Raw genomic sequence first — 16,295 nt, 5'->3', positions numbered from 1 at the left:
TCCATGATTGGTTCATTACTTTACCTTTGTGCATCTAGACCGAATATCATGTTGAGTGTGGGAATTTGTGCACGTTTTCAAGCCGCACCTAAGGAAAGCCACTTTGTGGCGGTCAAGCGAATCTTTCGATATTTGGCTCATACCCCAAACTTTGGCTTATGGTACCCAAGAGGAGCAAACTTCAAGCTTGTAGGGTATTCGGACTCCGATTGGGCGGGAGACAAAGTGGATAGGAAGTCCACTTCCCGAGGGTGCCAATTCCTTGGTTGCTCTTTGGTAAGTTGGTCTTCTAAAAAGCAAAGTTGTGTGTCTCTCTCGTCCACCGAAGCGGAGTATGTGGCGGCCGGGAGTTGTTGTGCACAACTCTTATGGATGAGGCAAACTTTAAAGGACTACGGTGTCATTTGTGACAAAGTGCCTCTTTGGTGTGACAATGAAAGTGCCATCAAGATTTCTCTCAACCCGGTGCAACACTTCAAGACGAAGCATATTGAGATTCGATATCACTTCATCCGGGATCATATTAGGCGAGGGGAGATCGAGCTCAACTATGTCAACACTCATGATAACCTTGCAGATATTTTCACGAAGCCGTTGGATGAAGCAAGATTTCGCGAGTTAAGGCATGAGCTAAATATCATTGATTCGAGCAATGTTACTTGAGCACTTGCACTCCCCACCATACTCGACTTGTTATCTTGTTTAGGTGTAGGCATGGACATAGGGGAGTGTTGTTCTCTTAATGAACTCTCCCTCCCCTTATTATGCATAAATTGATCAACTCTTTCACATTAGCCATTTTGATGGTACTTGTGCTTCAAAGACGAGTTTTGGTCATGGGCCCAAGGATAATTCTTCGCGGTGCCATACCAATTGACTCAAACATAGGTGGCCTCGGCCACCGCCCTCTCTTGTAGAGGTGTGTGGTTCTTGTCCTCGTGCTGATGCTTTTGTTGCTGTGTGTTTTGCTCTCTTTTCTTGCCGTTTGTTTCTCTCTTCTTTTGAGCTAAGCCTCTGTGTCTAGTCTTTGGAGTATTGGCTGGGCGGTACTACCGCTGGTGGTGCGCGGTACTACCGCTTATGTTGACAAGCGGTACTACCGCCCACCCGAGCGGTACTACCGCTGGGGGGGCGGGATCAAGGGGTTATGTCGGGGCAGGGGGAGGTTTCTCCTCCCCCATACCCATTCGCACCACCCCTTCGTCCCTCTCCCTCTCTCCAGCGACTCCTCGCCGCGGGAGGGCTCCGGCGGGCCGCCGTCTCCGGGCCATCCCTCTCCATTCCCTTCGGTGGAGTCGATCCCCACCTCGTTCTCTTGCCATGGATGCCGGTACTGCCCTCGTTCTTTCTCTCTTTTTGTCTAGTTCTCAGATCTAGTGTTTTTGGGGCAATAGTGGTTGCATCTCTAGATTTTTGGCTAAATCTCGGCTTGAGTAGTTTGGAGAAGGCGTCTAGACTATGTGGATTAAGTTTTGGTAGGATTATTTTCGAATTTGGCAGTCCGGTAGTGCCGGATCTGACCACGGCAGTAGGAACCGCCGGTTCCCCGTCTTGCGCGGTACTACCGCTCCCGCTGGGGCGGTACTACCGCTTGGGCGGTACTGCCGCCTATGGCCAGCGGTACTACCGCTGTCTGCCAGATTCCATCATTCCCTACCTTTGTTTGATCCATGTTGTTTTGTTTGGAGGCTTACGCTTTTTTCTTTCGTGTTGGTTTTCTGTTCGTGTGTTTGGTTCCAGGTGATGAACATCCTGAGCAGCAAGTCCGCCGTGTCAACCCCGGGCGTTCAACGTCAAAGCGGTACCGCACATCTGAGTCTGCTGGTGGTTCCTCCAGTGCTCCACCGCCGCCAGTGGGTGCTTCCTCAAGTGCTAATCCTCAACGTCAGAAGAAACTTGCCAACAGGCCGAAGCCAAGGGCCAAGACTGTGACTGAGATGTCTGCGAAGGAGTTTTGGGCAAAGCGTCGCCGCAACCCCTATGCGGAAGACCAAGAACCCAGTTTGGTCAACCGCCCGTTCTGGAACCGCTTTCAGTTTTCCATCTACTTTGATGTGATCAAGGCCAAGAAGAATCTCTTTGTTAATGTTCGCTCCATCGACACAGATGCCATGGAGAAGGATCCCGAATACTTTGGTGAAGCTCTTCAGATGTGTACTCAGCTCAACATTCTCAGAATCATGCAGTTCAACAAGGACTTTGATGCAGATTTGGTGGCTCAGTTCTTTGCTACTGTCCATCTTGGAACTGATGAAGAAAGGACTCTAACCTGGATGACAAATGGCAAGTTACTGTCTGTCAAGTGGAAGGCCTTCATGGAGTTACTTCATGTGGAAGATCGCGGGCTTGAGACTCCTGTTGGCTTTCGCCCTCACCACAATGTCAACTCCACTCACAAGCAAGCCCTTTGGCCCTACTGCACTGTGAAGGTTCACCCTGTGACTAAGAAGGAGACCTATGAGTTGTCTGCCTACCTGGACATCCTTCATCGTGTCTTTCGAGAGACCCTCTTTCCTCGCATCGGGAATCTGGATATGGTTCACTCCTATCTCGTGGATATGCTTCTCTTCTGCCAGCGTGAGAAGGAAGCAAACACTGGCGAGTCCCTGGACATCTCTCATGTTATGTGGTCTGAACTTCTCACTGCCATTTCTGAGCGCAAGTGCCCGATCTATGGTCCATTCATCATGTTGCTCATTGAGAAGGCCTGGAGACGTTCCTTTCCCGCGGAGCAGCTGGAAACTGGAGAGTTGGTTTCTCATGAAATCAAGCGTCTGAGGAAGAAGGATAATTGGGGCACCTCCGTTCCTACATCTGGGGTTCCGTCTTCTGCTGCTGCCATGGAGACCGAGGGCGAGGATGAGGCCGATGATGACGATGAGGATTATGTGCCTTCTGGGACAGAGCCTTCTGCGGCAGAACCCTCTTGGGCAAAGAAGCTCAAACACAAGATGAAGAAGTTGTTCTGCATGGAGTCTCACGGTCAGTACATGACTCATGTGGCTGAGAAGAAGGCAAGGGGACGTCACAAGGAGCTTATGCGTCAGTTGGGTGCGACAGTCACCAGCGGCTCTGAGGGTCAGATCACTGAGGAGGAGGAGTGGATCCAGCAGCACTGTCCGTGGACCGATTCAGATGCCGAGCAGTTTCCGGCCGAGGATGGTGGTGCAGATGATCACGCAGAGTCCTGATGTTCGAGATCCTCAGCATGCTCTCACCTGGAGCCGTAGGTTAGCTCTTTGCCCCTTTTGGTGTCTCGATGCCAAAGGGGGAGAGAGTTTAGGAATTTGCGTCGTTGTGTTGCGAGTGTGTCTTTGTCTTTGTGCTTTCGTTGTGTTTGCTACCTTGTGCTTTGTTTGGTTTTGTGTTCCGTGAGACCTAAGTTCCAGTCATATGGTGTGAGACATATGCTACCTTATCCTTATCATATCTTTATCTATGTCTCTAGTCTTTTGGTATCTCATGAGTTGCATGCTTATTATGTTATATATCCTGCTCTCTTGTATCACGCTTAGGTTGTTGGTCTCTAAAATACAGGGGGAGTGTTGATCCTAGTATGTGTGTCGTGCAGTCCAAAGCACTTATCTTGATGGCACACATCTAGGGGGAGCCCGTCTATATTTTAGAGACTTGGGGGTTTGCTTATGTCCTTTGTCTTTTCCCGTTTGTGCAAATCCCGTATTGTCATCAATCCACCAAAAAGGGGGAGATTGTAAGGGCATATTTATCCGTAAGATATTTTGGTGATTGATGACAATGCTTTTGCGGACTAATCGTGTGCATTGAGTGTTTTCAGAGATTCATCCTTTGGCACGAGACGATTACCTCCCCTCAGAGTTTGAAGCGAAGACGGTGTAGTCCTTTCGAATTAGTTTGGTGGACTAGTTTCATAGGGATCACCGTACTATCAAGAGGAGGTCCGCTTTGGCAAGGCTAGGGTGGAATCAACACGTACACATCCTCTTTACACCCTCTGTGCCTTTCCGCTTCATTGGAGCTTTGCTTCCTCTCTCCTTGGGCTGAGTCTGGTCCTAGCGGTAGTACCGCGGTACCCATCGGTAGTACCGCTTGGGGGTCAGAAGCGGCAGTACCGCTCCGCAGCGGTAGTACCGCTGGTGGGTCCTCAGCAGTAGTACCGCTACGGTACCAGGCCCCTACCGTCTCGATTCGAGGGGTCTTTTTTCGTGTCGGATAGTGCGGTACTTCGCAGCGGCAGTAGGGCGGCAGTACCGCTCACGAGCGGTAGTACCGTCCAACCGCCGCGGCAGTACCGCTCGGATCTGTCCTCTCCTGCCCTCCAGGCTCCACGGTAGTACCGCCCTCGGGAGCGGTAGTACCGCTGTAACCAGCGGTAGTACCACTGCCTCCTGCGGTAGTACCGCCCTCTACGGGGCTGTTGTGGGGGTAACGGTTGGATTGTTCCCCCCACTATATAAGGAGGTCTTCTTCCCCAAAGTTGACTCACCTCTTCCCCCAAAAGCTCCATTGTTGCTCCAAGCTCCATTTTCGCCCGATCTCTCTCCCTAGCCAATCAAACTTGTTGATTTGCTCGGGATTGGTTGAGAAGGCCCCGATCTACACTTCCACCAAGAGAAATTTGATTCCCCCCACTTATCCCTAGCGGATCTTGTTACTCTTGGGTGTTTGAGCACCCTAGACGGTTGAGGTCACCGCGGAGCCATAGTCCATTGTGGTGAAGCTTTGTGGTGTCGTTGGGAGCCTCCAATTAAGTTGTGGAGATTGCCCCAACCTTGTTTGTAAAGGTCCGGTCGCCGCCTTCAAGGGCACCAATAGTGTAATCACGGCATCTCGCATTGTGTGAGGGCGTGAGGAGAATACGGTGGCCCTAGTGGCTTCTTGGGGAGCATTGTGCCTCCACACCGCTCTAACGAAGACGTACTTCCCCTCAAAAGGAAGGAACTTCGGTAACACATCCTTGTCTCCACCGGCTCCACTCTTGGTTATCTCTTACCTTTACTTGTGCACGCTTATATTGTGTTGTATCCCTTTCTTGCTTGTGCGCTTGTTGTTGTTGCATCATATAGGTTGCTCACCTAGTTGCATATCTAGACAACCTACTTTGATGCAAGGTATAAATTGGTAAAGAAAAGCTAAAAATTGTTAGTTGCCTATTCACCCCCCCCCCCCTCTAGTCAACTATATCGATCCTTTAAATGCCTATGTTTTCAACATGGATTTTGCCATGGAAACTTTTATAGATGTTTTTGAATTCTTGGGAACTTTTAAAATGATTTTTCCTCGGAAAATTATGATCAATGCACATGGAAAATATCATGGTAACTTAAAGACTTTTTTCCCTTTCATAGCATCTTGAGAGCTTTGCACATGGCAACTTTTATATAAAAGCATGGCTCATAAATTTTGACATGTACCCATTATGATATTTCAAAATTTTAAATGTTTTAGAGAACATTTTTCCTATTTTGCCATGCACAATTTTTTTACAGGTATCATGGCAACTTTACTAATTAGCCATGACGTTTTTATTAATTAGAACATGTTACTTTTTTGTAGGTGCCATGGCAATTTTATTACTCAGAGCATGACAATTTTATTAATTAGACCATGACCGTTTAAATGTATGTACCATGACAATTTTATTTTTAGTCTTGGCAATTTAATTACTTAGACCATGGTAATTTCATTAATTAATAGACCATGTCAGCTTCTATTTATGTAGCACGGCAATTATGTTTTAGACCATGTTAGTTTTATTTTTTGGTATCATGGCAATTTTTATTCTTCAGACCATGGCAATTTTATTAATTATGTTATGGAAATTTTATTAATTTTGTGTCCCAAAACATGGAAAATTGTAATGGTCAAACGACAATCTTAGGAATTACACTTGTCTCATGTGTGCATAGCCAAATCCTAAATTTGCCATCGTTTCAAAGAATAAATCCCCTAACCTTGCCATCTTATTTTAAAGAACAGAATTCATAAATTTGCATTGTGACCGTTAGACAAATTCAAAAGTTGAAATGTTTATAAAGAACATTTTTCCTATTTTTGCGATGTGCAATTTTATTACAGGTATCATGGGAAAAAAAAAACTAGACCATGGTAATTTATTTTCTTAGACTATCGCAAATTTATTACATACACCATGTTTTAACTTGTCATGGGGACTTGGGAAGGGGAAGAGCTGGAGGGTAAAATGCATGGCGAAACTTTCTGTTCATAGCTTCTACTCCCTCTGTTTCAAAATAGATGACCCAAATTTGTACTAACTACAAGTAGGTTTTGTCCCATCGGTAGCAACTCATGTGATGATGATAGGCTTAAAAGAATCTACCCAGCGAACCGATGACTAACCCGATGGTCAAACCGATGAACACCTGAACCGCCATTTGGTTGCCAATCCGGTTTTTTGAACTATGCAGCCAAGCCCATGTCACTGTTGTCAATCGTCGTCATGTGAAAGAGAGTGAATCACTGAAAGAGAGGAGAGAGAGAGAGCAGTGGTACGAGGGACCGTGACAAGAGATGATGTATCCAAGCAACGGCTCAATTCACTGCCACCTCGTGATGCCCGCCGAACGACGGTCGGCACCGCAAGGCCGACGCCGCGGTAATAATGCAAGCAAGCATGGCAGGACGCTCGTGCACCGCCGAGGGAGTTGTCACGCAGTGCGCAACGGCCCTCTGCCACCACAAAGATTAAAGGAAGAAAGAACCACCCGCGGGTCCGGCCGTGACGAAGAGCTGCCTCAGCCGCACTGTTTTCCGTGTCATCATGCTTAATGTACACCGCCACTGCTCCATTTGCTGCCGTGATTAGCGACAAGCGTGCAGCAGTCTCAGTCTCGGCCCAACGGCTACCTCAGCAGCAGCCGGTCAACGACCACTATTAAATCCGACTACTACCCAAGCGAAGCGAGCCACACTCCCCCGTTGTCCGCTTGCAGCCCACCCACCACCCCACCCCACCCCACTCTCTCCCTCGCTCTTCGCCCAAACCCAAGAACCCTGACCCAGCAGCACGCGCAGGACCCGAGAGAGAAAGGAATGGAAGAGGAGGCCCGGCCGCCCCTGCTCCCCGTGCGCGTCCCGGTGAACGGCGAGGACCTGGCCCCGGCCTCCGCTGGCGCGTGCGGCGTCGGCGGCGGCAGGGCGGAGATCGACACCTCGGCGCCGTTCGAGTCCGTGCGGGAGGCCGTCGACCGCTTCGGCGGCAGCGCCGCCTGGAGCTCCCACCTCGTCAACCGCATCTTCGCGCACCACAAGGTCAGTGCGACCTCCTCCCCCCTCTTCTCCATCTTGCCGCGGCTCATCTTGCCCCGATTTACATTATTGGCGGAGGAACGGTGCCATCTCCTGTTCCGCAGAGTACTTTTTGTTCTTGCACAGTACTACATGGCCGTACCCCTGTACTTTGGGTTAGTTCGTCATTCAATTAGGAGCAGAGCGGAGCGGTTCTTGTCCGCGATTCGGTGGCAAATGCGGCTAGTAAAATCAGCCAGCACTAATGTTTCTCTTCTCTCGATTGATTTTGTTCTTGCCACATTTTCCGCCTGCAGAAACAGAACCAGACTGTGTGTGGGGGGACTGAAGACGAGCAATGCGTCAATCTGGCGGAGCAGACGGCGCAGATAGAGAAGGAGCTCGGCGCCAAGGAGAGGGAGACGCTCGATGTGCTCAAACAACTCGAGTCTGCCAAGAAGATCATCGCAGATTTGAAGCTCAAGATTCAGAAGAAAACGGCTGAAGATACATTGCAGCCTGAAGAAGAGAAGCAGCAGCAACAGCAAGAGAGCAATTGCTCTCTCACTGAAGTGCCCACAGCAGAACCTGAAGTGAAGCAGCCTGAAGGAAACGCTGAAGCTACCGAAGAAGAGCAAACAGCAGAACCTGAAGCAAAGCAGCAGCCTGAGGGAAATGCTGAAGGTGCAGAAATGCAAGCAGCAGAACCTGAAGTGAGGCAGCCTGAGGGAAATGATGGAGCCGATGTGGACATGTGCGCCGGCCTAGACGAACAAGAGCAGCAGCAGCAGCATACTAACTTGGTTCTGATGGAGCTCGAGCAGGCAAAGTCGAACCTGAACAGAACCACGGGTGATCTCGCTGCCATAAGAGCCTCCATCGAGTCGCTGCGCAACGACATCGCGACGGAGAAAGTCTTGGTGGAGAGGAGCCGGGAGAAGGTGTCCTCGGACGCCACCTTGGTTTCTTCTCTGAAGCAGGAGCTGGACCAGACCACGCAGAAGCTGCAGACGCTGAAGGACCTGCAGAGAAGGCGCGAGGACCCCTCGGACATCTTCTTCGAGATCAAGAGGATGACTACCGAGATAGAGCAGCTCAGGAATGCAGCAAATGCGTCGAAATCTGAAGCCATGATGTTAGCTGCCGAGATTGAGCAGACCAAGGCCACCATCGGCACTGCTGAAGTGAGATGTCTTGCTGCCAAGAAGATGGAGGAAGCAGCAAGGGCAGCTGAAGCTCTTGCACTAGCTGAGATCAAGGCCCTACTCTGCAGTGAAGCCTCAGCTGAAGGTCTCCAGGGTGAAGATGGAGTGAGCCTTTCAGTGGAAGAGTACTCCGAGCTTGCTTCGATGGCTCGAGAGGCCGATGAAAGCTCAAGGAACAAGATTGCAGCTGCCATGGTCCATGTCGACGAAGCCAACCAATCAAAGTCGGAGTCACTCACAAGGCTGGAAGAAGCCAAAATGGAGGTTGAGGAATGCAAGAAGGCACTGCAGGAGGCTCTGAAGAGGGTAGAGACTGCCAACCGAAGAAAGTTTGCGGTGGAAGAGACCCTTCAGAGATGCCGATCGGAGACCGGACACAAGAGGCGCTCATTCCGTGGCTCCCCCAAGTTCAAAACTGCAGCACATCGCCACAGAGATGACTCTCACTGCATGGACATCATCGATGTTTCAGACAACTCCATGAAGCCGACACTGTCGATCGGGCAGATACTGAGTATGAAGCTAATGGGGCCTGATGGGTACGACAAGAGCGTGTCGGACGACACGAGTACGAGTGAAACCTCTAGCATCTCCCTCGGTCAGATCCTGAACAGGAGGCAGGCAATCTTGACTTATAGCAGTGATACAAGTGCTAACAACAAATTCTCAGGAAAGAGGAAGAAGTTTGCCTTCACTGGGCTTTCAGTTTTCCTGGCTAAGCAGGCTAAGAGCAAGAAGAAGAGAGGGTCAGATGAGAACTGATGTTAACTCTGCCAGAACACTAGCTAGTTACTGAGTGTTTTGACCCCCTATTTCCATGTCTGTGTTCATGTACAATGTTCCTAGGAGGAGTATATGTTTCTAGGTCTAATGAGGTTCTGATATTTATGTAGCTCCATGTACCAGTTCATCAGTCTAGCATCTCCTGAGTGATGTTGCTGATTAGTTAGTTAAGAGTTAGATTGGTATCATGTGCTCTATGAACATGGAAGATTCCAGTTCAGTTAGCTCTGTATCATGCACCCTGTGGTCATGTAAGACATTTGATTTGGAGTATTCGATCTGTTTGGGTAAAGCCTGTTATTATTCTGTTGTGCCTGGACTTGGACCAGCATTATTACTCGGTTCGACAGAGAAAATACAATCTTAGTTAGATCAGCGGCTCTAAATACTGTATACAGTAAAAAAAATGACCGCGAAATACTGTATATATAGGTTAACTAACTGCTAGTTAACAGTAAGTATATCATGTGCTCAATGAAGTATGAACATGGAAAATTACCGGTTCAGTTAGCTCTGCAATCATGTACCTGTGGTCATGGATGACACAATCGTATTCTGCTATCTTTTGATAAAAAAAAAACCTTTCTTACTGCTCCCTGGAGTAGGATGAGAATTGCTCCTTTGAGACAAAGTTTTTAAAATTAACTTATATGTAGTTTTAGTCAGTATATACAATCTTAGAGTTAGATTCTCTAAAACAGCATATATATAGGTTAACCAAGGGCTAGTTAACGGTAAGTATATGATGTGCTCAATGAAGTACGAACATGTAAAAGATCGGTTCAGGAGTATTCTGCCGTCTTTTGTTAAAAAAAACGTTCTTACTGCTGTCCCTGGAGTAGGATGATTATTGTAATTTTGTGAAAAAGGAATGTCTGTAGTCTCAGTAGGTACATATAGTTTGCAGAAGAATGGAGAAGCAACAAGTCGATATGTCCGAGTGGTTAAGGAGACAGACTTGAAATCTGTTGGGCTAAGCCCGCGCAGGTTCGATCCCTGCTGTCGACGATTTCCTTTTTTATCCGGCTTTTTTTTTTGCTGGGCTGGGCCTTCTGTCCTCTTTTTTTAGACCTGATGCCCCTCGTATCCTCTGCTTGTTTTGCAAATTTTGCGGCCAATATGAATATACTTACTGTTAACAGTCAGAAATTTTTAGACATAAAAAAAACAGTCAGAGATTAAAAACACTTTATCCCTACCTCCGGGTCGCCATGTTTGGCTTTTGCATCCGCATGACCCTAATGTTAGACCCGTAAACATTTTATTAGATGAATAAAGTGAGTGTGTATCCCCTTAAAAAGAGTCAAAGATTAAACGTCACCTGCATTACTTTCATATGTTGGGGACAAAAAAAAACACTACCACACCTCTAACCGTAATCATTGTATCGCTCTCCATGCTCATGAGAGCAAGCCATATAATCACTGTGATGCTCTCCATGCTGTGTCCAAGCGGTTCCCACGTTTACAAAATTGTTCCCGGTATGCTTGGTTAAGGTCGTGCATCCATGCATGTAATCTGCAGATCCCTTTCATAAGTGACCGAAGCGGGAAATCGCTGCAGCCTCCGAGCCCAGGTGCGGTATTTCCTATTTGGCGCATCAGCCCGTTATAATGCATTCTGCAACTTGGCGCACATTCCCTTCCGCTATGGGCAGGCCCACTTACTATTTTTCTGTTTTAAACTCCAAAAAACATGAGCGTGACAGGATTTCAGCAGTGCACCTTTCGGTTTAGTACCAAACGCACTAACCAAGTTTGTCACCGGACCTGTTGTGCTAGGTTTTCTTTTCTTTATTTGCAACACTTAAAAACAAAGTTGTTACCTGTTTGTTTTTCTCTCTTTATTTTTTATTGTTCTTTACATAAATGCGCAAAAATATTTTTCAATTTCGATGAACTTTTTCCCAAATTTTATGAACTTTTCTGAAATTTTGTGATTTTTTTCAATTGATGAATTTTTTTTCAAATTCGATGAATTTTAGTTTTTGCAAAATCGATCAACTTTTCTCAAATTTGTGAATTTTTTCCAAAATTGATGAACCTTTAATTCACACCGATTAATATTTTCCAAATTTGCGGAAAAAATTAGGATATCGATGAACTTTTTTCTCAAATGGATAGAACTTTTTAATAAAATCCGTAAACCTTTTTTGATTTCACGATTTTTTTCAAAAGTATTTAAAAACTGGCTGGTTTTTTCTACCAGATCAACAACACACACAAAAAAAAAAGACTAGCGGACAACCAGTTGGGGCGAGCTATGGGTGAATCGCGTTCAAACTTCAAACCAGTAAAACTGCGTCTTGTCTGTTGCAGATACCAGAAAAGGATATACTTTCAGCCTGTTTCAACTGCGGTATATCCTCTCGGAAAGTTTCCCTGTCGAGACCAATGAAAAACAGAATCGTAGAAACGACGAGCTCGGTAAATATGAACTTTTGGGCCAACACACCGCCAAACAACATCGCTTAGGGTTTTGGGAGACAAAAAAAACACTGTTGAAGTTTCTTACGCTTCCATCTAATCTCCGGTTCGTGGTAGCAGCACCGGAAACTCACGCGTCATGGAATTAGCATGTACTCCCTCCGTTTCTAAACATAAGTCTTTTTAGAGATTCTACTAGAATACATACGAATCAAAATGAGTGAATCCACACTTTAAAATATGTCTATATACAACCGTATGCAGTTTATATTGAACTCTCTAAAAAACTTATATTTAGAAACGGAAGAGAGTACAGGATAAAAGCAGAGGTGCAAAGACGATGAAAGGTGATTCATGGCACACCACCCCGCAGAAAAAAAAAATGGCACGCCAGGAGCGCCTTACATTGTGTACCGTACGAGCATATGCGCCCCATTGCTCAAGAAATATCATGCAAACCTTATTGGACCTCTCTAAGCACCAAGGGCCATCAGTATACTGAGAGGCAGGTGTTTCGTAAGTTCATAGCAGGCCAGGAGAACCATCGCATTTGTGTACTGTTTGAGTATATGCGCTCCATTGCTCAATCAAAATATCATGGTAATCTTATGCGACCTCTCTAAGCACCAAGAGCCACCGATCCTCTAGGAGAGGCCAGATTTACCAAATAGTAGTATCAGCCCATATTACACCCGTCGCTGTCAGTGCGCGCCACATTGGCTTATTACACTGTTACACCGAAACAAGCCAAAACTAACCAAGCCTAACGTTCACCAAACTGAACCATACCGATGGAAACTCACCATGCATCATTCGAGCTCCAGCCCTTGTACATTTCTTTAATCAAGAGATATACGTAATCTATAGACGACCAATGATCGTACTACGGGAGTGCTTTAGCGTAGGCAGTAGTGTACCAACCGGTGAGTGCCGATGCATGCTGTCGACGCCACAACTGCTGCCACTCAAGCACTCGGAGCGACAACTGCACAGTCGACAGACAGATCCTTCCAGTCCCATCGCTGCCGCCACATCCACCAAATTTAGCTTTATTGTTGATGCCTCGAATCAAATCCACCACACGAGACATGGATACGTGGCCCTCGGTTAAACTCCTCATAATCAAATGGCACACGTCATGACATCGACCAAAAGCTGAATCACGTAGGAGCATTACGTGCGCTGTTCGTGGTCGACTGTCGACTAGGGTTCTACTAGCTTTCAACCTTTATCATTCATGAAATGGACAAGTGTTGTTGTTGTTTTTTCCTTAGAAAGTGTTCTCTCTTTATGCTGGGCTGAGCCTTCTATCATCCTCTGGAATCTGATGGGCCGTTCGGTTTATACTGCCTACTTTCGCTTTTTGCGGCAAATTCTTGCCTACCTTTTTTGCTAAACTACAGTCAACCAGCAGCTTAAGTCTGAGATCTTCCACTAGGGGTCTAGGGCGATGTGCCAAACTGCCAGCAGGATCTTGCAAAGTTTGCATGTCAGGAACAAAAGCCCCCATCTTCCTGGTGCAAATCCCTTTCAAAACTGAAGCGAGAAATGGCCGCAGCTCCGAGCCTCGTGCGTGCTTCGCGCCTTCGCCTGCCGCCCCCGTCGTAGGCAGCAGTCGCCGTCACCAAGGTGGATCACGTTGTGTGCATGGATCAAAACCTGGCGGGCCGACCACCGCCGCCGTATTGACCACGGTCGTGGCGGGCGTCCGTCCAGGTCCGTTGCACCGGTCGGTTCCAATAGGTACAGAAACGGATATGCGTATGCTCGTCGGCCGTTCGGCAGAGTGGTGTTTGTCAATACACAGAAAATAACGGGTACCAACTCACTTAGTTGATGGTGATGAACGCGCGGGAACACTGAAATGAACGTGCTTCGTATCACGCCAGTCGCCAGGAGCACCTTGTGCACTGTATGTGCATGCGTTGCATTAAGCTCAAGAAATATCATGCATGCTAGCTTACCTTACGCGACCTCTCTGAGCACCAAGAGCCATCGCTCCCGTGGGAGGCCAGATTTACCGAATAGTGTCAGCCCATTTTGCACCGCTCGTCCGTAACGGCGTCACCCACCGGCCGATACATCGCTCTCACCGTACGTAACGCAAACGTACACAAAGTTATTACACCTAAACAAGGTGAAGCCTAACGTGCACCCAACGATACCGACCAAAACCACATAATAATGAATGATTCAAGCACGAGTCATCTTCCTCCAGATATATGCGAATGACATTTGCCTATGTGTTCCCTTCCAAAGTTCCACGAACCCGGACTCTGCCATAAGGTATGGCATCTCCAGGGCGAACCAGTAAACCTCCTGCAACAGTTCGGACCGCGCTGTCTGGATCGCGGGAGCCATCCATCACCAATCTGTATCGATCCGCGGGGCGGTCCGGACACGATTTCTTTCGCAAACCAAAGACAAATGTTGTTTTTTGCAGGTTGCCGTTAAAGATGCCGTAAACGAAGCAGGGCGTACATGACCCGTAAGTGATCGATGCCCGCGTGTGCTCCGCAGTAGTACTCGCAGTGTACCAACCGGTGAGGGTGAGTAAATGACCGATATGTTGGGAAACGTAGCATGTAATTTCAAAAAATTCATATGCTCACGCAAGATCTATCTAGGAGATGCATAACAACGAGAGGGGGAGAGTGTGTCTACGTACCCTCATAGACCAAAAGCGGAATCGTTTGATAACGCGATTGAGGTAGTCAAACTTCTTCTAGCTCCGACCGATCAAGTACCGAACGTACAACACCTCCGAGTTCTGCACACGTTCAGCGCGATGACGTTCCTCGCCTTCTTGATCGAGCAAGGTGTCGAGGAAGTAGATGAGTTCTCTCAGCACGATGGTGTGGTGACGGTGAAGTGATTCTCACAGGGCTTCGCCTAAGCACTGCAAAACTATGACCGGGGGTGTAAACTGTGGAGGGGGCGCCGCACACGGCTAACGATTGTTGTTGTGTGTTCTAGGCGCCCCCCTCCCCACATATATATAGGTGGGATGGGAGGAGAGGCAGCCATGGGGCGCCCCAAGTAGGAGGAATCCTACTTGGGGTCCTCCCAATTCGGCCTCCCCCTTTCCTTTTTACCGGAGGGGGAAAAGGGAAGGGAGAAGAGAGAAAGGAGGGGCGCGTCACCCCTTGTGGGCTGGTGTGCTCCCCTCTCATGCCCCATATGGCCCAAATCTTTTCCCCGGGGGTTCCGGTAACCCCCCCCCGGTACTCCGATAAATACCCGATACTATTCGGAACACTTTTGGTGTTCGAATACTATCACCCTATATAGCAATCTTTACCTCTCGACAATTTCGAGACTCCTCGTCATGTCCGTGATCTCATCCGGGACTCCGAACAACGCCCAGTCACCAAATCACATAACTCATATAATACTAAATTGTCATCGAATGTTAAGCGTGTGGACCCTACGGGTTCGAGAACTATGTAGACATGGCCGTGACACCAATAGCAGAACCTGGATGCTCATATTGGCTCCTACATATTCTACGAAAATCTTTATCGGTCGAACCATTATGACAACATATATTATTCCCTTTGTCATCGGTATGTTACTTGCCCGAGATTCGATCGTCGGTATCTACATACCTAGTTCAATCTCGTTACCGGCAAGTCTCTTTACTCGTTCTGTAACTCCTTAGTCGTTTGCTTGCAAGCTTATGATGTGTATTACCGAGAGGGCCCAGAGATACCTCTCCGAAACTCGGAGTGACAAATCCTAATCTCGATATATGCCAACTCAACAGACCCCTTCGGAGATACCTATAGAGCATCTTTATAATCACCCAGTTACGTTATGACGTTTGATAGCACACAAGGCATTCCTTCGGTATCCGGGAGTTGCATAATCTCATAGTCAAAGGAATATGTATTTGACATGAATAAAGCAATAGCAATAAAACTGAACAATCAATATGCTAAGCTGACGGATGGGTCTTGTCCATCACATCATTCTCCTAATGATGTGATCCCGTTCATCAAATGATAACACATGTATATGGTTAGGAACTTAATCATCTTTTATTAACGAGCTAGTCCAGTAGAGGCTTACTAGGGACACAGTGTTTTGTCTATGTATCCACACATGTATCAAGTTTCCGGTTAATACAATTCTAGCATGAATAATAAACATTTATCATGATATAAGGAAATACAAACTAACAACTTTATTATTGCCTCTAGGGCATATTTCCTTCAGTCTCCCACTTGCACTAGAGTCAATAATCTAGTTCACATCGCCATGTGATTTAACACCTATAGTTCACATCTTTATGTGATTAGAGCATCTCCACGCGTTGAGCCCCCCAGGAGGCATTTCTTTCGCCGCTTGAGGGGCTGCCGGCGAGAACTTTGGCCTGGGGACTAAAAAATCTCCAGCCGTTTCCACCCCCAAGCGAGGTTGTCGTCCTCGCCGCTGCTGCCCCCGCCCGCTATGGCTGCCGCTGCTCGTGCCCTGCTACTCGCGCTCGCGCTTGGCCACTGCCGCTCGCGCCAGTGGCCTGGCCGCGCCCGTGCCCTTCTGCTCGCGCCCACGCCTGGCCGCTGCTGCTCGCGCCCGTGGCCTGGCCGCGCCCGCGCTTGGCCGCGCGCACTCTCCGTGGCCGCGGACGACGAGGACGGACTAGAGGAGGAGG

General features: G+C 47.8%; 1 protein-coding gene and 1 non-coding gene across 2 annotated transcripts; both read left to right on the top strand.

Moving 5' to 3' along the window:
• The first annotated feature begins 6,912 nt into the window (after positions 1-6,912).
• LOC123051563 (WEB family protein At2g38370) lies at positions 6,913-9,403 on the top strand. The gene is made up of 2 exons (XM_044474473.1): positions 6,913-7,251; positions 7,545-9,403. The coding sequence occupies exons 1-2, from the start codon at positions 7,033-7,035 to the stop codon at positions 9,192-9,194; spliced, it is 1,869 nt and encodes a 622-aa protein (XP_044330408.1). The 5' UTR covers positions 6,913-7,032; the 3' UTR covers positions 9,195-9,403.
• A 738-nt stretch (positions 9,404-10,141) lies between these two features.
• TRNAS-UGA (transfer RNA serine (anticodon UGA)) lies at positions 10,142-10,223 on the top strand. The gene has a single exon. It is a non-coding gene; the product is annotated as a tRNA-Ser (tRNA).
• The last annotated feature ends 6,072 nt before the right edge of the window (positions 10,224-16,295 follow it).

This window comes from Triticum aestivum, chromosome 2D, assembly GCF_018294505.1.
Source record: "Triticum aestivum cultivar Chinese Spring chromosome 2D, IWGSC CS RefSeq v2.1, whole genome shotgun sequence".
NCBI lineage: Eukaryota > Viridiplantae > Streptophyta > Magnoliopsida > Poales > Poaceae > Triticum > Triticum aestivum.
Note: the sequence above shows the minus strand (reverse complement) of the source record. Positions and strands in the feature narration are given on the sequence as shown.